This window comes from Solenopsis invicta, chromosome 4 (assembly GCF_016802725.1).
Source record: "Solenopsis invicta isolate M01_SB chromosome 4, UNIL_Sinv_3.0, whole genome shotgun sequence".
Taxonomy (NCBI): Eukaryota; Metazoa; Arthropoda; class Insecta; order Hymenoptera; family Formicidae; genus Solenopsis; species Solenopsis invicta.
Window position 1 is genome coordinate 16423379 of NC_052667.1, and position 26288 is coordinate 16449666.

Genomic DNA, 26288 nt, shown 5'->3' on the forward strand with positions numbered 1-26288 from the left:
TCAAATGTCTATGCTTTTCCAAGTTTAATATTTTATATATGTATATATATTTATTGTACCATTCAGCTTTCGCCAAGAAGCGGGACTTGGTTTACATAAAATCCTTAAATCCATTCATCCTTCCACACTTTCCCTACTCTCTCTCTACCCTACTTCATACATTTCTTCCGCCATATTTTTAGAGACATTGAGTCTCTTTATGCGCATGTGTCTACTTTATATAAATTCTCTTATATATATGCGCGCCTCTCTATTCGAATACCGTACACAAAAAACAAAATAACAGGTAGCATAGAATACATATTGAACTAACAAATAGATAACAAATACATAACATAACAATTACATAAATACATAGAACATGTCACAAACATGACACCCATCCAATATACCTATCGACACCCCTCCCCTAACTTCTCCCTTTCCTCTTCTGCCTTTCTACTTTTTTACTTTTCCTTTTCCCTCCAAAATTTAACTAACACCTTCTCTTTCCTTTCATCTAAACTATCGCTTTCTAACTTACTTATCCTTTCCTCTACACTTTCTCCTAACTCCTTAAACCAGTCTTTTGTTATTTCGCATTCTCCCGTAAAATGCGCTAAACTATCTTTCCCTATCTCGCAGAATACGCAATTTCTTTCTTCCTCTTTTAACCAATATTTATTCTCTATCTCCATATTCCCACATCTCAATCTCATCAACGCTCTTATTCCTTCCCCATTTTTCCTTTTTCTCACTTCGCTTTCCTCCAAGTAACAAGATATCCTGCTCCTATCCATGAATATTTTATATCTTTTATTATATTTAGCCTCTCTAATTCTACGCTCCTCCTCCTGTCGTTGTACATCCCTCTCTCTTTCCCTTAGTTCCTTAATTAAATCCCTCTCTATCCCTGGCATACCATCTATCGCTACAATCCCCCAGCCATTTCTATTATAATATTTTTCCCTCTCTCTTCCATATAAATCTTTCCATCCATCCTTCTTTTTTTCCAACCAGCACACTTTTACCCATCTCTCCTCTCCCATCTCTTCAATCTTTTCTTCATATCTTCTCGCTCTAATACCCCATTCTACTTTTCGCTTGTCCAACCCTAATTCTCGCGTAATCAAATATCTTGGTGTACAGAAATCTATCTTGAACATCCATCTTATATAATCTAGTGAAATCTTCTCTAGTTCCTTTCTTTCCTCCCACCCCCATAATTCTACCCCATAGGCCATTACACTCTCTACCAAATACTTAAACAACATCCATCTCCTTATGAAATCCTCCCTACAGATCCTTTCTCCTAATCCCCATACCATATTAGCTGCCAATCTTCCTTTTCTCCTTAATTCCTTTATATGATAATCATAATCTCCTCTCCTATTAAAATTGAAACCCAGATATTTGAATGTTTGCACCTCCTCGATTTCTTTCTTTCCCCATTCCCATTTCCTTTTCTTTTCCCTTCCATCTTTATTGAACACCATCATTTTCGATTTATTTGTATTCAGCTTTAAATTCCTCTCTTTTAAAAACCCTCCTAAAGTTCCCATCATGTCACCCATAGCCTCCCTATTTTTCGCTAGTAATACTAAATCGTCCGCATACGCCAACATCCATACTCTATCTTTCCCTAGCTTCAGTCCCCCTATTCCTCTTTTCTCGAACCATTCATCCAAATCCGCAATATACAAATTAAAAAGCGTCGGACTCAGAACACACCCCTGCCTTACACCTTTCTTTGTCTTGAACTCCTCCGATAACCCTTCCTTCGTCCTAATTGCTGCTCTTGTGTCTCTATAAATTTCCTTCAACCTCTCTATTAGCCCTCCATTGATGTTTTTCTTTCCCATAGTTTCTTTCTGTTCACATTATCAAAAGCCGAGCTCAGATCGGCGAAAAAGGCATACACCTTTTTCCCTTTTTCCCCTGCTTTTCTCTCTCTCTGGATCAGGTGACTGAGAACAAAAATATTGTCCGTAGTCCTTCTACCCTTCCTAAAGCCACCTTGGCTCTCAGGCACTAAGGTCCCACGCTCAATCTCCTCCTCCAGTCTTTTCCTCAGAACTTCCGCGTAAATCTTATACGCCGTACATAGCAACGATATCCCTCTATAATTCTCCATTTTCTCAGTGTCTCCTTTCTTATATATCGTTGCTATGACACTTTTCTTCCAGTCCTCCGGAATTCCGCTGCCTTTCCATATACACGTCAGCAAATCCGCTAACCTTCTCTTCACTTTTCCTCCTCCATATTTCCACGCCTCCATTGGAATTCCGTTGAACCCTGCTGCCTTTCCTTTCTTCAATCTCTTTACTGCTCTCTCTATCTCCTCTATCTTCAGTCCCTGTTCTGCTTGTTCCATCTCCTCAAACTTCCTCATCTCGCTTTCCCTCTCCTCTTCTACTTCTTCTCCTCCGAGCAGTTCTTTGAAATGCTCCTTCCAACTGTCCTTACTTATCGTGTTTTCCATCCAGTTGCTCTTCCCTCTCTTCTTATTGATCACCTTCCACACTTCAGCCTCATTTTTCAATTTCTTGAGCTCCTTTTCTTCTTTCTCCTTCCATTTCTTCTTCCTCTCCTCCATATGCTCCTTAAATCTCCTTCTCTCTTCCAAGAATCTTTCTCTACTCGACTTCCCTAATCTCCAGCCTTTGTATAGTCTGTGTACTGTCCTTTTCTTCCTCGTGCAGCTCCTATCCCACCATTCCTTGTATCCTAGTTTCGTTTTTCTTCTTCTTCTTACTCTTATCATTGCATTTTTTACCAAATCTTTTAACGCCTTCCATTTTTCTTCTATTGTGTTTTCATTTATCTCCTCTGCGTCATCTCCTTCTGTCCTTTCCTTATATAAAACTATGTCCTCCTCCTTCCATCTGTAGCTCCATTCCTCTTCTTCTCTCCTCTCATCTCCTCCTTCATACATCTCTTTTCCTCTATCTTCCAGTATTTCCAACACCAGAGGCATGTGATCCGAGTCCGGCCGCCCTACAACCTTAAAACTATTTACAATTTCCATACAATAATTGTTCGCAATTACATAATCAATCGTAGAGCTGCCTTTTTCTCCTATATAAGTGTATTCGCCTTCCCTATCTCCTATCATTGTCCCATTCATAATATGCCCACCTATTTCCCCCACTAAATCTACTAGTTCTCTGCCCCTGCTGTTAATTACCTTATCTTTACTTTTCCTTACGACATTCCATCCTTCTTCGTCATTACCTCCTTCTAAACCAATTCGTTAAAATCCCATCCTACCACTATATACTCCTCTTTATTCTCTTCTACCAATTTTTCTATTATCCTTATTGTTTCCCAATTTCTTGCGACATAAACTGCTACTATTATATAATCTTTCTCACCTTCCTCCCCCTTGATTTTTATTACAATTACCCCATCCTTCTCCTCCCATTCTAAATTTAATTTATCTTTTTTCCAGTCTTTCCTTATCCCTACAATAAATCCCCCCATTGCTCTACCTTTCTTTTTTACCCTTTTTGCGTAACTACACATCCACCTGTGCGTCGTCGGTAACTTTCCCTTAATTTTCTCCCACCCCTTTTTTTCTACCCAAGTTTCAATTAAACAGACATACTCCATGTCCCCTACAAATTTCCAAAATTCCATATCTTGCCTCCATATTTCTGCTATGTTCCAAAACATAAAACTTTTGATTTCCCTTTTATTCCTCTCTGCTTTCCCCCCTTCCCCTTTTTGGCTTACTCGAAATTTGTACTATTTTCCCTCTCCCATTCCCTCCCCCCTTCCTCTCTCGCTACCCTATCTTTATCTATCTCTTCCTCTATCTCACCCCAGCTTCTCCAAGTATTTCCTATTTTGACTCTCCCCGTTCCTACCTTCACCTCCATCCCCTTCCCTCTTTGCTCTCTTTTCCATTTATGTATTCTCTCCTGTATCTTTCTCTCTTCCCACGATAAATCATTTTCTATATATATCTTTCCTCCTCTTAGCTTACTCTTATTTGCCATAATTTCCCACTTTTTATCCTCCCCCTCTACCTTTGCTATTACTACTGCCTTGTTAATTCTACACGTCCTTATCTTACACTCTATTCCTAGTTCTTTCTCTAAAAACTTTTCCACCCATGTTACCTTGTTCCCCTCCACCTCTTTTATTTTATCTCCTAAACCTTTAATTACGAAGTTACGCCGCCTTTCCTCTCTCTCCTTCTCAGTCACCCATTTCCTTACTTTACTAACCTCTCTTTCGCTTAGCCTACTACATTCGCTTCCCCGCGTCCTCCAGCTTCCTCCGCTCCTAGAACTTCCCTCCTCCCCTTCACCGCTCCTCGAACCGTTCAACACCCCCTCATTCATCGACTCCTTTATATTTGCCGTCTGTCTCTCTACGCTATCTAATCTTTCCTTCATATTCTTAAACCTTTCTTCCCATTCCCTTTCTCTAACTCTAGCTCTTTCCACCGACTCACGTAATTTCAAGTTTAATATTTTAATATATTAATGTTTTATTAAAATAATTAGTTATTAATTTTTTCTATATTAAAAATAATTTATAACGGTATTACCACAAAAATGCTTATCATATATGAGGCAAATGAATATGTTATTTTATTTTGACAATAATAAGTCACATTGAACTAACGAAATTAAAACATAAGATTAACAGACCAATGGCGGTCACAGTGGTTTTTAGTGCCCGCACTGAATGCCAGGAGATTTAAGTTCGAACTCTGGCTGAAGTGTTTTTTTTTCAATAAAGTTTTTTACAACTTTTCCGAGAAGAAAGGATCATCTTACATATGCTTCTACAGCATTAATATTACATGTTCTGGCACTTATGTTTTAAGTCCGACGAATATGCGACGCGCAATTTGAATAAGTTGAGGATTGTAAAAATTAAAAGTTATTATTTGACACTAAGAACCATGACTGACATAGACTTGTCTTATGTTTTTATTTTGACAGTTTATGTCTCGCTATTAAATTGATATTATTTTGATATATTAATTATGTGTACAAATAAGTTCCGTATAAAAGCACAAATAATTTTTTAATAAAGTTATCGTATATTGCATATTTACTTGACAGCAAGATTAAAGCATCACTTATTCTTTTAAAAATAGGTGAAATTCAAGAGAGTGTAATTTTGTCAAAAATGATCGTAAAAAAATATCAAAAAAACATTTTAAAGCTTAAAATTTTTAGTTTTGAAATTGATAATTCATTAAACGATTGCTTTACTGATTATTTACGTAACTACACGGATTTAAATGAGATCGCGAATCTCGAAATTTTTTATAAACTTTGCAAAGCTCCACGTCGTGAAATAATAATTGCACATAAATGCGGTTTACAGCATTCGTAAGCGTGAATCTTTATCTTTATTTTGCGTACTTGTTGAGCGTTGTACAATTTTTTTTTACTGAGTTATTCAACATTGAAGCAAAAATAGTCTTTTTTCTGCGTTTATCTGCAATTTTTACTTCACGCCGTGGAGCTTTGCTTTGTAACAAATTTTGAAATATGATGCGTCCCCATTTAAATCTGTATAGCTTTGTAAACAATATGTAAATTGTTTAATGAATTATTAGTCTTAAAACTAGAGCTTTTAAAATGCTTTTTTGAATATTTTTTACGATCCTTTTTGACAAAGTTACATTCTATTGAATTTTGCTTATTTTTGGGAGTTAGAATAAGTGATGCTTTAATTTTGCTGTTGAGTAATTATATAAAAATTTCATTGTGTTAAAGAAACCCGATTATGTATACATGGTACCATTTTTATCACTTATCATTACTTTAACATTATACCAAAATATTATAATGTGTGAAATATTAACTTTGTACGATTCATGAATTATGATCATTAATAATTTAAAAAATATTGTAGCCTCGACATTTTTATTATTAAGATTTTTATCTTAAAATATTTAAAAAAATTTGTACTTAAAAAAATATTTGATAATTTTGAAACTCTTTGGACATATAATCAAAATTGGATTGGAATTTTTATGTAACATATTTTTAAAATTTTAATTAGTTTTGCATCTTTTTTAATTTGATCGAATCTATTTACATATATCCAAAATACATGTCTCATCAAAATCAAGGGCGGACTTTTACTTGTAAGTACTATACACTAATTCACAATATTAAATATATTGTAATATACTTTAACTTTAAATTTAACTTGTGTAGAAAATAATTACAAATAAAAAATTGAAATTAGTGTGTAAGTTTCTGTCATATATAATTTTATTTATATTAATAGATGACTGTTATATTATAAAATTATAATAAAATGAGTGTCATAATGAATAATAGAGGATAAACAGTAGTTTTAACAATTTGAAAAGTTTGAAAAAAATTTTTATTTTTTTAAAATTTGCATTATAACATAATAAAAAATTATTGTTAAACAAGTGTTAAAGGCTTTTAACAATTAATAATTTAGAACGGCTAGAACCAATCACACTTAACGTATAAAAAGAGTTTAATAAATTAAATTTATATAAATGCATGATCATATTAGCAGTTAACAATTATTGTATTTATTTTGTTTTTTAAAATAAAGATATTTTGAACAATTTTGAATTTTTTAACTGTGTGTACAGTTCTAAAAAACAAAACATCTGTATAATTTTAAAAAGTTCCAAAAAATAAAATCTTTGGTTTACATTTTTAAAAATGACGAAGAATATAAATAAATACATATATATATATATATGTTTATTTGTTTATTATAAAAAAAGGTAACCGATCAAGATCTATTATGATTTTTTTTAATCAATTTAATTAATTTTTTTAATTTAAATTTTTTAAATTAATATTAAAGCTCAATTACTGTAATTTTGACAGTATAATTAAACCAGAATATATCAAAATACTTTATTCTCCTTGTATGGTATCAAAGAATGCGTAATATAATAATAATTTCGTGATGTGATAAAGGAAATTTCGAAGATTTACCAATTTTTGAAAATAGAACTTATGATTTTTCTTACCTAATATGATTCTCTTAATTAGTTTATATGTAAAATTACTAGTTGAAGTTATCCTAAAATCAATAGTTTACTAAATATTTTATATATTCTGGCGTATTTGATATAACATATTTTGAAAAATAATTTTTTAATTATCTCAATATTTTTGCACAGAATAATTAATTAATTAGTGTTAAAAGAAACAATTGTTTTTTTAAAGCAATTATGCAATTTGTAATATATTATTTTTTTAAATGAAATTATATGTTTATTTATTGATATTATATTGATTTATTTCATTATGTGCATAAAAGTAGTAAGATTAATTTAAATATTTAAATTTTTTTTGAAATATTTTTTGTATCTGCACACACATCCCGAAATAAAATATGAAATATTTTATAAATTAATAATTTTTGGATAAATTGAACCTTAATATTTCTATGCAAAATGATAAAAGTATTATATTATGTAAGAAAAATTAAATATTATAAACATCAAGTTGCTTCTGCAATCTTTTTCTATGCATAATTAAAAAGAGCATTATTACTATATTATATACTTTTTGAAATCATGAAATCTTATTTAATGTTTCAATTAACCATTAACAAATTTTATTATTTTTTATAAGATGTTTTATTTATTATTCAAAATAGCGAAATATTTAAGATATCCAAATTAAGCAAATCACCTTGTACATGTATATGTGCATGCATAATGTGTAATCGATCTATTTTTTTTCTTATGCAAAATAAGAAATTGTGAAAAAAATTGTTGAATTAACACGATGTAATTTTGTACATTACCTATATTAGATTTATATAAATTAATAAATTAGTATACATACAGAGGTTAACATTAATATATAGGAGTTAAATTTGAAAATATGTAGCAATGTAAGTCTAATAATGATATGTTATCAATTATTTTTACTGTTATAAAAATAAAAATATATATTGTCTGAATTATTAATAGTTATGTCATTTAAGAAATAATACTTCTATTCACGTTAACTTGATTTTACATGTCGATTTTATTATATTCATATTTTATCTTAATCTTTTATCTTGTTTGATTTGTCTATGATAATTTATATTAATTTATATCTGAAGAGGATTTATATTGAACTAATGTGGAAAATTAATCATGTGTACTACTCATTAAATTAAATATCAAATGAAAAATGTCTTGTTGAAAGGTATGATGTTGATAAAATAAAAAAGACGATGTATAAAATTTTTTTTGTGAAATGAACAGTATATTTATTGATGTAATCAATAATCAATAATCAATGTCGAGATTATAAATTTGCTTTAAAATTATACGTGCAACAAGTTAATCCATTAATAAATTAATGTGTTTGTTTATATTACAGGTCAGCAAGGTCAACAGAGTGAGCAAGAACTGGCAACGAAAATGTTACAAATTCAAAGTAAAAGATTCTACCTTGACGTTAAACAAAACAGACGTGGAAGATTTATCAAAGTTGCCGAGGTATCACTTTATCTTTTAATTCAATTCACGATATATACTAAATGGAGATCTCATAGCGTTAAATTTATGGTCCAACATTGTTTTCACTGCTTTCCTAGTTAAATAGGGTGCCATGCATGATTGTGTTTTTCAAAAGTTTTTGAGTTCTAAAAATTCTAAAAAGATTCTGGTACCCTTTTTTGGAACATTTACAAATATGATTTTGCAATTGTATAATCTGAAACGTTTTTTTATTTTTTTTGTACGTATCTAAATTTGAGGCAGAATTGGCAAATTTATTGTTGCATTAAAAAATTCATAACTGTTTTATACGTGCATAGAAAAAGATCCTTTTTAGTTTTAAATAATCCAAGATTAGTACTTTCGAGAAAAAAGTATTTTAATGATTCCTGCATCAAAAAAAGTATATTGTTTGATAATGTAAAAATCATTAATTTTGATACACAGAAAAAATTAAAAAAAAGAGAATATAATTGAAAAAATTGTTTTTTTGCAAGAAAAATAAATATTTTATTGTAATATTGCTCACTTAAAAGGTTTTTATCATATTTTATTTCTAAGGACAAAAAGTCAGAAGTGTCGGTTAAAATCTTCATCGCCATTTTTCTCGTTATTCTTTCCGCTCATCTTTGACCTTTTTGCTATAAATTTCATTGTCCGAAACCTCGCCATAAAATAAATCTTAAGCTTGCTCGTATAAAGAATATAGAATTTCTTCTGCAGAGCGTTTCGTCGTCTCGAATATGGATTTATTCTTATATTTATTATAATAAAAATAATTTTTTACTTATATATAAAATATAGGTTAAAAAAATAAAAGAAACATGATTACTTATACAAAAAACAACTTTTTCGATACAACGGGATCATTAGTGGCGTTCGACTTTTATCTGCCACTGTACGAAACATGATAGATGAAATAAAGCATTACTTGGCTGATAAATCCTCAACAACATTGTTTAGAGCAGTGGTTCTCAAACTTATTTCGTCTACTGCCCACTTTGAGAATCAATTATTTTCTAGCGCCCCCCGAAACTACTTTAATTTAAATTAAATATACCTATTGTGTCATATGTGTCTTATCTTTTTTCTGAATTAAAACTTACATCCTTACTAATATTATACTATAAATGCGAAATGTGTGTTTGTTTGTTACGCTTTCACGGCTAAACTACTGAACGAATTTAGATGAAATTTGGTATGAAGATAGTTTGAACCTGTAGAACGGACATAGACTACTTTTTACCGCGGGAAAGGGTTGCGTTTCCATGGGAAAAAAGTACTAATCCCACGCGAACAAAGTCGTTAGAGTCAACTAGTTTCAAATAAAACTGTTTTAATAAGAGCAATAAAACGCAGCTCCATAAATAATATTTAGAAAAACTTTTATTCAAATGAAAACAAAAACATTTCTATTTAAATTTAAACACAAACTACACTAAAAAACAAGACTAATCTAATGTGAAGGATGAATCTGATGGTTTTTAACAAGTTTGTCAATATCAGGCTCAAATTGACTCAAAAGCCTTAAGTCACCGCGTTCAGTAACATGCAAACGATTTCTTTTTTTAGTTAGCAGCGTTGTCACAGCGCTAAATCCACGTTCACACAAATACGATGATGGGAATGCTATCAAAAACTTTTGAACAATCGACCACAATCCAGGGTACAATTGCGGGATTGGCTTTTGTAGCAAAAAGTCTTGGTAGCCATTTTTGAATTTGATTTTTATTTCCTCGTTCGTTGTCAGTTCTATAAGTTCTTCTTCCAAATGGGATGATCCTGCAGTGTTGACATTTGAAAAAGGATCCAACATCCAGTCCGGTATTTCCAATTTTAAAATGTCCTGGAATCGATCTTTGAAATCGCTGTGGAGATTCTCCAAATGTTGGCAGTAAACAAGCAAATCATCGTTGTTGAAGGATGCTGCTGCTAAATTAGGGAAATTGTGGAACTCATGTCTGCCAATATTTTTCACGTACAAGAGGAGTTTGGCTACGAAAGCAGCAACAACATTTTTTGTTTTAATCAAGTTCAAGTCATCACCTTAAAGTTGGAGATTGATATCATTAAACAATTTATACAGGTCTGTCAAGTACGCAATATCATTTTTTGATGTGATGATGTTGTCGCGCAATTCTGTGTCTTTGTTTTCCAAGAACTCTATCACAGAGTCAAACAAATTGTAAAATCGAGTCAGACAAGTACCTCTTGATAGCCAACGCACTTCCGTGTGAAACAGCAATCGGTTGAAATCTTCATCATTAGCAACACAAAGCTGATTAAATAATCTGTCATTTAAAGAGTTGTTTCGGATTTTATTGACTGCTTTGATGACATGTTGCAGTGACTGAAATAGCCGTTCACTCAAATTTCTCGCAACCAAATGTTGACGATGAATAACGCAATGTACAGCGAGCACATCTGGAACTTTGTTTTTTAAGTATGCTATGAAGCCTTTGTGACGCCCTGCCATGGCCGGAGCGCCATCTGTAGCCGCTGATATGTTTTTCAATGGTATTTTTTTCTCATCACAAAACTTTTCCAGTGTATTAAATATGGTTTCTCCTTTCGTATCAGTCTCTAAATTTCTTGCAAATAATAGTTCTTGAGATATTTTTTCATCTTGAATGAACCTCACGTATGCCAACAACAATGCTTCATTAGTTGGTAAAGTGGACTCATCCAACTGAATTGAGAATTGATTTGTCTTCAAATAATCGCATAATGACTCTCCGTTTTCAGCCATTTCATCAATTCGTCTTTGCACAGAACTATTGCTCAAAGGAATTTTTCGGATAATATCTGTCGCTGGCTTATGGAGCACGGTAGTTATAACTTCTTTTATTGCTGGTAAAATTAACTCTTCGCCAATAGTGTGTGGTTTGCCTTTTTGAGCAATTAACAAAGAGATATTGTACGAAGCTCGAAGTCCGTCATCGTCTTGTTTAGAAGCTGCTGAAAAAAGTTTTGATACAGTCGGCTGAGCTGTGTACTTCTTTTCCAGGTCTTGAAAATATGCCACATTTTTGTCTTTCTTATCTGAATGCATTTTATTCAAATGATCTTGTAGCCTAGAAGGTTTCATTGCTTCATTCGAAAATGTTTTTTGACAAAGAAGGCACAAAGGCGAAGATGGATTTGTAGGATTTTTAATAAATCCGTATTTAATATATTCCGCACTGTATTGCCGTCTCTTCTTTTTTGCTTCCGACATGGTTTTATATTCACAAATATGAGTAAAGAATTAATTTTAAAAGACTTGCTAACGATTGCGCGCGAAAACGTAAAATGAAAATAAAAGAAACACTACGCCCTTTTATATAGGATCAAAAGGCAGCACGCACCGACAGGAATCAGACAAACATGCACAAAGTCGATTATCTCATGTGACGCGCAATTTGAACTGCGCAAGTCAGAACAAGCATCGATGTTCCTGCCCCTTCATGTAGAATTGTACAAATCGCGTTGTTTACGAAAACGTGTGTGAACTTGATTACTCGGGGGCTACTTACGAAAACCAGGATGAATTATTTATTTTATGCCAGTGCTTGCAATGATCTGCACATTTCGGGTCGATTCCTGCAGCGACACCCACTGCTTCCCCCACTACCGCTCGCTGCTCGAAGGTCGAGGCAAGCGCTCTGCCGAGCGGTAGTGGGGGAGGCAGTAGGCGTTGCTTCAGGAATCGACCCGAAATGTGTAGATCGTTGCAAGCACAGTTTTATGCAATCAAACAGGGCAGGAACGATAACGAAATAACCGATATATTAATGTAGGTACGTAAGTTTTAATTTTCGTTTTAAGTATTTACAAAAACACAAATTAGCCATTGCATCGCCCCCCCCCCCTTTCAAAAGCTTCATTGCCCCCCAAGTTCCTCTAGGATCTTTACCGCCCCCCTGTAGGACTCCAGCGCCCACAAGGGGGCGTTATCGCCCACTTTGAGAACTACTGGTTTAGAGGAAGGAGTCGATTTCTTTACTAACGAAAAATTCAAAATTGAAAATTTGCCTAAATCTTCAAATCCCAAATTACACTATAGATTAATAATAAAATATTAAAATTAGTTTTACAATACATTATAAGATTAATTTTAATATTTTTATTGTATACATATATACATATAGAAATAAATAAAAAGCTATATTAATAATATGTACTCAAGTACATATAATAGATATACAAATATTTTGTAACATAGAAATTTTTCTATAATTTTACTTTCTTACTTTTATATGAAATAAGTAGAAAAATTATATATATTAATAAAAAATTTCCAATTAAAAAGTAACCTTCATGTAACCTTGGAAAATCAATATTTTTGAAATTGGATTTTATTAAGTGTAGAAATGAATAATTCAATCTTTTTGGCTAAATTCAAGGTTATTTTAAAACAAATTTTTCAATTAAAGTATTTGCCGTTGCTTCGAATTATTTAGACCATATTTCGGACAGTTTATGAATTCCATCTCGAAAAAATGTAATGTTTTTGGACGCGATAAAGTCGTTAAGCCATTTTCGGATCTTATTCATTGATTGGAAATATGTATCAAACAAGACAAGTTGGATCGATCAAAATAAATGATACAGAAATCTACGAAATTTTAGGAGAAGTTTTGTGTTTTGAACTTCGAAGGATCTTTCTATAGAATTTTGATGCGCTGAAAACGATTATGTTGTCCATTTTTTTTCTATCACTCTCTAATTTTTAAATAATCGCAAAAACAGTTTTTTCTAATTTCATTTTTTTATAATTTTTTTCTGGCTAAAGAAAAAATGATAGCAAGCTCAGCTTTACGGCATTTTACATAGAAATGTTCCCACAATACTGAAAATATTTTTTTGCAACTTATAAAAATATTTTATGCAAAGCGTAAACAAGAAACTTTGATAAAATCATGAAAAATCGATAAAAAAATGATAAATGTTAAAATATAGAACCAATTAATTTAAAAGAAAAAAATCATAAAAAATATTTGACCATTTAGGCTCATAACTGTATTTTTCTAGTTTAAATCTTTTTTTGAAAAATTAATTTTCGACTATTCGTTATAAAATTATTGAATTTAAATAAATGCACCCCGCGCGTGTCACCTATGGTGCGCGACATCTTCTCGTCAATATCCTTACATTCTGGCATAGGGACCATGTCTTGCAATAAGGTGATACAGGATGCGTAACGCTAAAATTATCTCTCTATATATACATTTTCTTAAAAAGGGTGTCCACTACTTGAAAAAACCTGGAAAGTCAAGGATTTAAGACTATGCTACCTGGAATCAGGAATTTTCCTGGAAAATTTTGAAGTTTTACTTCTAAATTTAAATTTTATATCTTTCTGACAAAATTACTTTTTGCACTTTTTATATCTAATGATGGAAAGCGCGGTAAACATATCGACAGATACATTTGCTCCATAAGATGGGTGGAAAATTGTTCATCAGTTAAAGAACAATTAATGCCACATTAAAAAATTTTTTGGTGTACAACGAGATAAAATTGAACTAATGTGTGAGAATTATAAGATAATTTTAAAATGTATTAAAGATTGTTTATTATGTGCGTTATCCTTTTTTAATAATAATAGTTTTTATTTTATTTTTTGTATGTATTTCTGTTACATTCAATGTTTAAATAACGTTTTATTGTAATCCTTTGATAACTATATTGTTCAGATTAACTTTATAATTAATAACTTAATATTAATTCCTTTGTTCCTATTTCCTTAATATATTTATATTATTCAATTAATATAGTAATATAATAATATGATTCTAAATTAGCGTTGTATGTTTTATTATCGGTTGAATTCTGTACTTTTTTTTTGATAGCTAGATCAAAACTCACATATTGTAGACAGATTATTGTATGGCATTAGTTGATATTACTTTCCAATTTAATATTTAAATCTTAAGTTACTTTTCTTTGTGATTACACATTTAAAAAATGTTAAAAGCGCATGTGTAATAAAATAAATTTATTTCAAAACTACATTCAAAAGTTCTCTTAATTAGAATTTTGATAAAAATTTCTGGAAAATTCTGGAATTTTTAGAAAATGACTTCACAAATTTTGAGTGGACACTCTGTTAAAGGAAGCATAATACGAGGTGTGGCAGAAAAGTAATGAGACTGACTTTTTTTGCAACAATTTTCTTTTATTTTTATATATCAATGTTATCCCTCTCAAAGTAGTTTCCTTGGACAGCTATACATCGGTAGTGTGGTTTCCAGTCTTCGTAGCACTGCTGCAAGGCCTCAATTGGAATCACCTTCAGCTCCTCAGTTACGTTTCTTTGGATGTTATCGATAGTACCAGAATGATGTTCTTTCAAATGGTTTTTGATCTTGGGGAACAAAAAAAGTCACACGGACTGAGATATGGCGAATAAAGGGGCTGTGAGTCCCCCCACAAAAGTCCATTTTTTCTTCAAAAAAGGGAATAAAGGGATTTTGAAAAAGAGAAAAGGATTTTTGTGGTTTCTCAGCCCCCTCCCTCTTATTCGCCGGATCTCAGTCCATGTGACTTTTTTTATTCCCTAAGATCAAAAACCACTTAAAAGGTCGTCATCTTGGTACTATTAATAATCAAAGGAGCATAACCGAGGAGCTAAAGGTAATTCCAGTTGAAATTTTCCAGCAGTGCTACGAAGACTGGAAACAACGCCTCCGCCGATGTATAGCTGCCCAAGGAAATTACTTTAAGAAGGATAACATTGATGTATAAAAATAAAATAAAATAAAATTGTTGCAAAAGAATCAGTCTCATTACTTTTCTGCCACACCACGTATATCTTTTTTTGTCTTATCACATATTAGATTGTTCAGAAAGTAATTTCATTTTTTTTCTTTTTTATGAAAATGGAAAATGATTTTCTTATAATGAATAAATATTTTATTGAATTATATATATCCATTCTGGTCCAATACCTTTTGCTATCTTTCTGGCAGTAGCATGATTCCACACTCATAAAATTTTTGTTCTTTGCTGACAAAAAACTGATCCAGATGATTTTTGACTTCCTCATTTGAAGTAAAGGTTTTACCGTCTAAAAAATTTTGTAGAGACCGGAACAAATAATAAACAGAAAGTGCTAGATCTGGAGAATATGGTGGGTGTGGTAGTATTTCCCATCCAAGCTGTAAAAGCTTTTGAGTTACCAAACTTGTATGACGTCTCGCATTATTTTGGTGAAACACTACACCTTTTCTATTGATCAATTCTGACCTTTTTTGTTTAAGTGAATTATTCAATTTGTCCAGCTGATGACAGTACACTTCAGAATTGATTGTTGTGTTGTCCGGCAGAAGCTAAAAAAAAAAACGATTTTTTTGAAATCCCACCAAACAGATAGAATCACCTTTTTTTGATGAATGTCGGCTTTTGAAGTGTTTTGAGCCGGTTCATCTTTTTTACTCCATGATCTTTTGCGTTTAACATTGTTATAGACAACCTATTTCTCGTCCCCAGTGATGATGCACTTCAAAAATGGATCATTTTCTTGACGTTTAAGAAGCAAATCACAGACGTCAACGCAAGACGGCACAGATTTCTTTCTGTAAGAACATGAGGAACCCATATGTCGAGCCTTGAGATTAAACCTAGGCGTTTCAAATGAACGGTCGAATTCGATAAACCTAATCTCTCAGCGATCTCACGAGTTGTTATTCGTCAATTTGCATCAATTAATGCCTTTATTGTATCTTCATCAGTGTTGAGAAAAAACGAAATTACTTTCCGAACAACCCAATAGTATAAATAATACAATTTTAAGTTATTTTGATAAATTTTCTGAAACTTGTGTCACCATATTGGATCTGCCGTTTTTAATTGAGCAATTGTAATTACACATCAGTAATCAAAGACTTACCATCAGATATCGCTTTTCATATTATTTATACGCATTTTTTAAATTTTTCTCTTCCATATTGAATCCGCCATTTTGATTTGTTCATTTTTTAAATCAGTGACCAAAAAACTATACACAACATGCTCTTGTATAACTTCTTGAATTTTATTCGATGGCAGTTTGTTAGATTCGAGAGAATGTTGCGCACCGTAGGTGACGCACGCGAAATGCATTTATGCTTTGAATTCAATCATTTTTTAACAAATTGTCGGAAATTAATTTTTTAAAAAATGATTTAAACTTGAACATACAGCTATAAGCCTAAATGCTCAAACATTATTTAAGATTTTTTTCTTTTAAATTTTTTTTATATTTTGAAATTTATCATTTCTTTATCATTTTTTCACAACTTTATCAAAATTTTTTGTTTACATAAAACATTTTTATAAGTTGCAAAAAATATTTTTAGTATTATGGGAACATTTCTGTGCAAAATGCCGTAAAGCTAACCTCGCTATTTTTTTCTTTAGCCAGAAAAAAATCATAAAGAAATCAAATTTGAGAAAAAAAACTGTTTTTGCGATTATTTAAGAAATGGAGCGTGATAAAAAAAACGGACAACGAAGTCGTTTTCAGCGCATCAAAATCCTACAAAAACCTTCAAAGTTCAAAATACAAGACCCCTCTAAATTTTTGTAGTTCTAATGTAATCCGAAGGTGCAATCTAGTGAATACGCTACAAGACGCTGCTGTAAGACGTCCCAGCCAAGACTTATTATGATGTCTTTTGCATTAGAAGCAACATGTGGCCTAGCATTGCCGTGCAGTAATTTTACAAGATATTCTCTTTTACCAGTTTAAGGTCTTCTTTACAGACATTTTTATTCCAGTTTCTGATTAATTAATGTTGACACAAGTCCACACTAACTGTTTAACTAAATTCTCATAATAAATAACACTTATTGAAAATCCTCCTTCCCTACTTTGAAAAAAGTGAAAAATCTGTTAAAGAATATTACTTTGGTTAGAGTTTGAACATGGATCGCTTAAATATTCTATTACTATTATTATAAGGTATTGTTATTTATAATATGCTTAATTATAAAATGTATTAAGCATAATACATATATACATACAGTGCGGTGCAATGATTTAAAAAGCAATGATTTGAAGGCATCAGGTGATGCCAATCCTATTAAAATGTAAAATCAATTAAATCACTTTTTCAAAATTTAAAAATTCATCCCTTAAGAAATTGCGTGCCAAAATTTCACAAATTTGGAGAAACAGCTGAGCATATATTATGATGAAGCATTCACGACAACAGCCATTTACAATCCCTGAAAAAAGTAAGAAGCAATTCTTTTCCAATCAGTAAATATTGCAGACACGAGATAACTTGAACGACTGTATAATTGATATTTATATATAAATTTATTATACAGGGTGTCCCAGACCAATGTATAAAGATTATCACGATGAGGTAGAAGGGATCGAGATAAATGAAAAAGTCTAATACTATTTTGCGATATTTGCAATAATTTTTGAGTAATAAAATATTAAGGTCAGCCGAATAAAAGCGCGCAGAGAGACAAGCGGTCGCTCGTCTGAGCCATAGGTCCGCCCACTGCGGTCCGATTGTAGGCGACGGTAAGTGGCGCGCGGCGACGGAAAGGATAGCTTGGCACCGCACCGCGTCGAACCGGGCGGTCTTACGGCTCAGGCGACCAACCGTTTGCCTCTCCGCGCGCTCTTATTCGACTGACTTTAATATTTTATCACACGAAAATTATTGCAAATATCGCAAACTGTTATTAGACTTTTTGATTTATCTCGATTCCTTCTACCTCATCGTAGTAATCTTTATACATTGGTCTGGGACACCCTGTATAATGAAACGGTATATACAGGGTGTCAGAAAACTAAAACTTATTCTCTCATGGGTTGATAGAGCAAGTCATACTGAGAAGAAAAGTCTTTTACCATTTTTCATTATTCGCAATAGTTACCGACATAAAAATTAGTAAAGTTCATAAAATGATCGCGTATTTTTCCCACCCACCGCTCGTCCGTTGCCAAACCATAGGCAGCCGCGGCAGGCGGCGCTGTGAGAAGGGAGAAACAGCGATGGCTGTCTTACTCGCCTAGCTACGGCCCCCGAGCTACTGCTGCTTTTTTCTCCTCACCGCGCCGCGCCGCCAGTCGCGGTTGCCTACGTCTCGGCGACCGGCGGGCGGTCCTTGCGCGCAGTGATACGCGCTTATTCGAAAACTTTATTAATTTTTACCTCGTTAACTATGGCGGGGATTAAAAAATGGTAAAGGACTTTTCAGTTTTACTTCATCCATCAATCCACGAAACCAGGGGCGATATTTACCTGACACCCTGTATACATGCATACATAATATCTTTACATAAGTTACTTTAATAATTAAGATAGTTTATTTTAATATAGTTTAAATGCACTATTTCATTACCGTACAAATCGGAAATAGATATGGATAATTTTTCTTAATATTTTATAAAATACGGTATTAAATAGGATAATGTAAAATAACATATCGCTCACCAGTGCTTGCAGTATAAGCAAATAAAGGAAAGGAGTCGTACAAATTATCATATTTTACTGACAGCTACTTTGTATTTTGTTTCGACTTTACTTCAAAACTACTAATGTTGTCATTAAGATCTACATTTAATAAAGAAGAACAAACAAAAATTGGGACATTTTGATGAATAATAATAAGTTGAACTTCTACAAAAATAGGACAAGAACTTTTGTCAATTCCATGTACCAATATCATTGTAGGTTAATATATAGTACATTTATAATTAACCCAATTAGCAATAAAACATGGATTAGAAATTATATCCTTAGGTAATGACAACGCAAAAAAAATGAAAATAATCATGTTTAGTAATATAAAAAAATTTTCTTGATCCAATTTGAATAGTAGGAACAATGCTGTTTTGAGTCATAAGTCTATAACAAAACGAAATCTGATATCGAATGGCAATAGAAAGAATATTTTTTCTTGATGTAACAACAGTAGAAATTTTTTTTTTAATTTTATGAAAGCCTTCAAGTCTTATCACTGATAATAACATTATTGGTCCAGATTTTATCATAACATTTGCGTAATGAATCAAATTGTGATGTTTGGGCTTTAAACGTTGATTTGTACATTTTACATATTGATTATGATGTTTTAAAACCAATATTTTAAATGTAGATTCCGATTTCTCTGATACTGACTTACTGAACAGAAACTCTATTATTTCTTTTAATAAGAAATTTCCAGAATGGGTCATCAAATGATTTTACAAGGTGTTCAGTAATTATTCCGAAAAGTTTACAAAAGGTTAACATTTCTGAGGCTGTCATTTTAAGTTTGCTTTTTGTTGCAAAATCGTCAGCAATACAAGGTGGTTTATTCTGTGCGTCAAGACCATAATCAAACATTTGCAAACTGTAATTGAGACCTGCCAAGTTAAAATCGCCTATATTAATAAAATGATTTATTATTGAAATAATTTCATAGCGAGCGATACCTTCTACAATATCATGCATCGTATCAACATAGATATTATCTATAGATACTATCACGTGAAATGAAGTACCTGTGTTAAAAATACACTCTTTTTTTATTCTGGTTAAAGAAACGTTTTCTAAGGCTACATCAGCACTATAAGATTCACGTGTTCTAAGAACAGATTCATCTTCCAGACAAGTAGTTTCAGAAATAGTGCGATGTAATTTGCAGAACCTACATGTATAGTTTGCCCAGAAACTTTCAACAAATCCACACATGGCGTGAAGACCCATAGTACAAAGTATATTTTATGAATGTTACCATTTATATTAATTGTTATTCCAACGTGTTCTAAAAAATTCAGCTTCTTAGAGGTGCAAATGTTTTTCTGTTTCTAAATTTTTTACGATCTTGAGACTTAAACAAAAGAACTGAGAAAAAATTCTCCAAACGAGATATACATTCAGGCGTCAAACATGGTATATAGCAATACACTCCTCCAAGAGAAGCACTATGTGACCCTAATGGATTGTTTACTTCCCAATCATCATAATACACAAATAATGATAAAACTATATCATTATTTTCAAAGCTTTCTTTTTTATTATACCAAAGTTTGGATTGGATAAAGTTTTTTACACTATCTGATTTTTTAAGTGAATTAATATAAGAAATTGTTACAGTAAAAGCGTCAGGTAGTTGAAAAAATTTTTGTAATACTTGTCTCAAAGGTATGAAATAGCCACAAACATCTTTAATTTTTTCAGTAGTGGAAGTTCTAATTCTTTTACGGATTTTTTTTTATGTATGTAATATTTACAGGTTTGGGTAAGTTAATAAATTTTTTTAACTAAATTAAGTTAAGGTTGATGGCACATAAAATTAATTTAGTTACGTTAAAAGTTATATGAATAAAAAATTAACTCAGTTAAAGTTACATTAAGATTAAATTAACGTAAGTTAAAATAAAAGTTAATTTTCAAAATCATTATTTATATTACATAAAATTAGAATATTGTAATTTTTAAAATTGCATTATTCTAAATAACAAACAATTATAGTATAAATTATCAAATAAATTTTTTCTTTTATTTATAATTTAAGTTTATATGAAGTAAAGAAGAAATATTGTTTTTTATATATAGATATATCTTTTTACAATTTTTTTACATTTTGTAATTAAATTATTAAAAATACGATTTCACGTATAAAAGATAACCTTACATATAATATATCGATAAAATATAATTCTATTAAAATTTATTATTATTAAAGTGATTATTAAATTTAAATAAGAGCGTTATTTAAAAATAACGGTCGGTTTACTTTCGCAGTAAGTCATCAAATAGCAAACCATCTGCACTAAACATTTATTTTACAAGTGCTGGTACTGATGTATTATACTGTCATTTATAAAACAGATAAAAAAATTAATGTAGAAAAAAGTTAATAAGTTAATGTTTAAAAACAATTAGTTAAAGTTAAAAATTAATACATTTAATATTAATTAAATTAAATTAAAAGTTATTAACTTTTTAACTTTTCGCTTAACTTTTAATTTTTTAACTAGTTACTACCCAAACCTGAATATTTAACAGGAGTTATATAATTGCCACAAGCCTTAAAATATTTTATCCGTTGGTATTCATTTCTAAGATGATCAAATTGATTTTCAAAACAATAAAACGTTGATATAATATCTTCCATTGTTTCATTATTACAATTTATAGCAGTAAAATGTGAAAGAACTTTTTTTTTAAGATAGAAATGTGAGAAATTTACTTATGAGAATCTCACTTATGAGAAATGTACAACTGTCCTGCATAATAGATTGAATGTATTTTCGCGGAATTGAAGATGTATTGTATAATACAATTTTACAACAAAAGCATCACAACTTTTTCTTACAAGAGATTTCAATTTGACAGGAGTTATTGACGAAGATTTATTGTTACTTAATTCTATCGAGATTGCATTATTGTTATTTATATTAATATTGCTAATAAGACAGGATTCTCTTTTACTTTCAATTTGTGTGTTAGTAGGTTCAAATAATACCTTAGATACATGTTGTTCTGAAGCAGGCTAAGCAGGAAAATTATGATTAGATCCAATTAAATGGTTTCGTAAAGAATTCCATGAAGACCGTTTACGATTGCATCCATCTTCACCATATTTAAAAATTGTTAATGAATTAATATGTTTAATATTAAAATGTACTAAAAGACCATTAACAAACGTAGTAGTCTCTTTGCATAAAAAACATGCAGGCATGATACAATCTGAATAATTTTAACGTTTTAAAATTTTAAAGTAATTTATATTCTTAAATTCTTGCTAAAACGGCACTAGCAAGCTGGGAATTCTTTTGCTTGTCCCACGTAGTTTCAAAGTTGTACATAGCTCTTTGCAAAAACATAAATACTTGGCCTACTTCAAAAGGGTATCGGACATTTAAAGCATTGCAAGACTTTACAATGAAATCTATGGCTTTTAACGGTGTCTCCACCTGTAGTTATTGATGACAACAAAACATTAACTAATTTCATCAAAATTAGGGCCAACTATTATTGCAATAGGTTGCGAGGTTAAACCAAATGAATGTAATTTGATTGTTCGCTCATGTAATCTTGTTTCAAAATCAGCATTTGTCTGCAAAAAAAATAATTTTATGAGATAAGTATGATTTAAATATTTAAATTTTAATAGTTTATTTATTTTATACGCTATATATATATATATATATATGTGTGTGTGTGTGTGTGTGTGTGTGTGTGTGTGTGTGTGTGTGTGTGTGTGTGTGTGTGTACATACACATACATATACATGTATATAATGAAATAGATTGTTAGTTTAATTGTATTCGTACTTTTACATGTAGAAGAAAGCTTTCTTCACATTCCTCTCTAGAGGGTCTCCAATTCCTTGGCTGGCCTTTTTTAACTGTTATTAGGAAATAAATGGTATATCAAGGATAATGTTGCAATTGTAGAACTATCTGTTCAGACGATAATTATATGAAAGATACTGTGATTATAATAAAGTTATTTTCAGTAATTACAATATTATGGCAAAAAAGAATTTTTTATACCTGGCGTAAAAACATTATTCAAATGATTTTTGGCTTTAGATTGTACTTTATCGATTATAAAGGCAGATAATTTTGGCCATGCAAGATAAAGTTTTAAATTGCAACCTGGGTACAACGTTTTAAAGTCAGTTTCCAACTGAAAGTAAAGTATATAAAAATACAAATCATACATTTATTTTGTAATTAAGTTTTTTAATTTTCTTACAAGTGTTAAATATTAATTAATGATTTTTTTTCTATGTTATATAATACAAATGAAAAAAATTGGAAAGCTTATATTAATAATTGCAAATTAAAATTTTTGCTGTTCAATATACATAGAAAAATATTTTAATAAGCTTACCAGTAAATAACCTAGAGGATCAGATACAGCTGGAAATTTAGCCATATATTCATGGCAAAGTTCTTTATCAAATAAAAGTTTTTTAATTCTTTTCTTAGAAGTCAAAGACCAATATTCCTGAACTTTTTGCCACGGTATTGAATTATTTTGTAACCATAATAGATATTCTTTATAAGGTAAAATATTTTCATTGTTATCGTTACTTAATTTACCTATAAAAAATAAACAAAAATTAAATTTTAAATAAATGTTGTTTTGTATTTAGAAACTTGTATTGCCACCTATTACAATGATTATTAAATAATATTAGATTGTTAATGATATGTTAAACAGACTTGAACATAACTTACTATCAGTCTCATCTTGAACCACATCTTTCAAATTGAGCAAGCTTACTTTAATAAGTTTTCTTCGTGTTGAATAGTATTTTGTAAGAATTTTGCCTGTACCCTGTGATTCACTTTTTTTGTGTTTTATATACAATACACTCTACAACAAAAATTGCTGATAATGAAAATATGTTATACAAGAAAATGTATTAATTATTTTTTAATAGAATTATGATTATATAATTTATAAAATAGATAAAATTTTTATTGGCAGTGTATTATGTACATAATTTACTCATATAGTCAATAGTTTCTATAAATTTGTTTTTAATAGTATAAGATTATTTAATAGCTTATTATATTATTTACAAAGCTAAATTTACCCTTTTTTCAGTTGGAAATAATTTTTTGATGTGATTACTTTAAAAAGCTGCTCTGTTACTTGTGGTATTATTATTTATATTACAGCTTAATTCAATGCTCACAATTATTTTTACAAGCTTATTTTGTGAATCATTATTTAACTTGCCCTTATTTTTATATGAACGCAGCAACAATAAACCATCATCGGATTTTTACAATAATGCTTCAAGATTCTGCTTCAAGAATAATAAGAAATAAATTTGTATAGTAAATTTGTATGATAAGAGTGAAACCGAGATGCCGAGTGAAACTTATTTTAAGTGGGTAATGTAGAAAATAAATCACATAACTTATATATTTGTTACTATTATTTGCATGATTCAAATCATGTTCAATTAGTTCACGTGACAATACATCTAAAAAGAGAATAGTTGATTAGAAGATAAATAACCAGAATGTAAAAAAATAAAAATTTTAATTATAAAATTATATAGATATAGGTAATTTATATTACATTAAAAAAGTGTTAACAATACTCAATAAATTCTCATCACTATATTCTGAACCTGTGTCAGGTCCAGTTATTGTAATTAAACAATTATCCTGAATATTATATATATCAATTAAATGTTGTTGATTAACATTTGTATATTGCTGCCCAGTAGTTATGCCCATGGTTGTATTTTGAGGTCTCTGATCTGTTGGAACTACTGCATTTTGAGATTTGTGCTCTGTTAAAATTGTAGTTTCTTGTTGTGTGACAACTTCTTTATTTAGATGTTCTGTATCTGATTTTAGTTTTTTATTAGGATTAGTGTCAATGACATGTATTTGCTCTTCTGTTTGTAATTGCAGAATATAGAATATAAAATATTATTTCAAAATGATCAAAAATCACAGAATTTAATATTAACAAAAGGACAATTATACTTGTTTTTAAAGACATGATGCTTTATTTAACACCTAATATAATCATAAAAAGAAATGAATACCTCGCGAACATAATTCTTCAAATTTTTCTGAAATTTTTGTCGAGGTCCTATTTATGGAATTAACAATTTTAAATCTTTCTCTGTTAAGATGTCCAATTGCTCTATTTCAAAATCTTGAGCTGTAAATAGCAAATACTGCTATTTAACAGTTTCATAATGAACCTTATAAACCAGGTAAATTGTAAATTTAATTAACATATAATAAACAATATATATAATACAAATCAATTTGAGCAAAAAGCAACACCACAAAAAATCTTGTGTTTAAATATTGACACCTGGCAGTTATTGTCAAATTTCTCTAATTATAGACGTATATTAATAACGTAGCTACGAAGTTTACAATTATTTCTGCATTCAATCCCCATTCAGTTAATAAACTATTTATATTATTATCCGACATATTATTCTTAAATATAATATGTATGTTAATAAATATGTGTGTATATATATATATATATTCTTTTGTATCTAATAAACATTTTGATATATACAGGGTGATTCAGGTCGCTCGGAAGATTTTGCACTTACGTATTCCTCATGAAAAATTGAGTCGAAAATGTTAATAGCAAAATGTTGAGGGGTCAATAGTTTTTAAACGGTGAGCGTTTAAAAGTATCCAACCACAGGGCGTGATGTTGGCGCCGTTAAGGGCGGCACAACCAAGCGGCCGGCCGGGCGCTTTGGCGGGTACCGGCACGGTGTCAAACTTCAAGTATTGTAAAAGTTCCATGAAATCTCTATTAACATCTTACGTTTAGTTTAATTGACAAGAAGTAATGTCAATTGCAAACTCGTTAAAACATCAATTATCTGAATAAGAAAATGTGTTTTTAAAATACATTTTGTGTGTAAACAAATAAATTGATAAATAAAATCAATATTAATTATGTTATCTGATGAAATAATATTAAAAGCTTTCCAAACATTTCCAAAACTTGTTTGTCAAAAGTTTTATCAAAAACAATATTGGAAAAAATTTACATTTGAAATAATACACTCGACAGCAAAATTAAAGGCTCATCTATTCCGACTCCGAAAAATAGGCGTAATTCAAGAGAGTGTAACTTTGTTAAAAATGATCGTAAAAAATGTTAAAAAAAGCATTTTGAAGCTTGAAATCTCTAATTTTGAGATTGATAAGTCATTAAACGATTTACAGATTGTTTACGAAGTTACGCGGATTCAAATGGGGATAGATCAAATCTCTAAATGTTTTACAAATTTTGCAAAGCACCACGACATGAAATAAAAATTGCACGCAAATGTGATTTACAGCATTCGAAAGCGTAAATCTGAATCTTTAATTTGCTTACTTGTTGAGCGTTGTACGATT

The 26288-nt window shown here is 30.6% G+C and overlaps 1 protein-coding gene across 2 annotated transcripts in view; it reads left to right on the forward strand.

Moving 5' to 3' along the window:
* LOC105198064 (transcriptional activator protein Pur-beta) overlaps positions 1–26288 on the forward strand; it is a 121281-nt gene that overhangs the window by 35823 nt on the left and 59170 nt on the right. For both annotated transcript variants that reach the window (XM_011164708.3, XM_011164709.3), the window contains exon 3: positions 8331–8449. In XM_011164708.3, coding sequence (XP_011163010.1) covers positions 8331–8449 — 119 coding nt within the window. The remainder of the gene's footprint in view (positions 1–8330; positions 8450–26288) is intronic.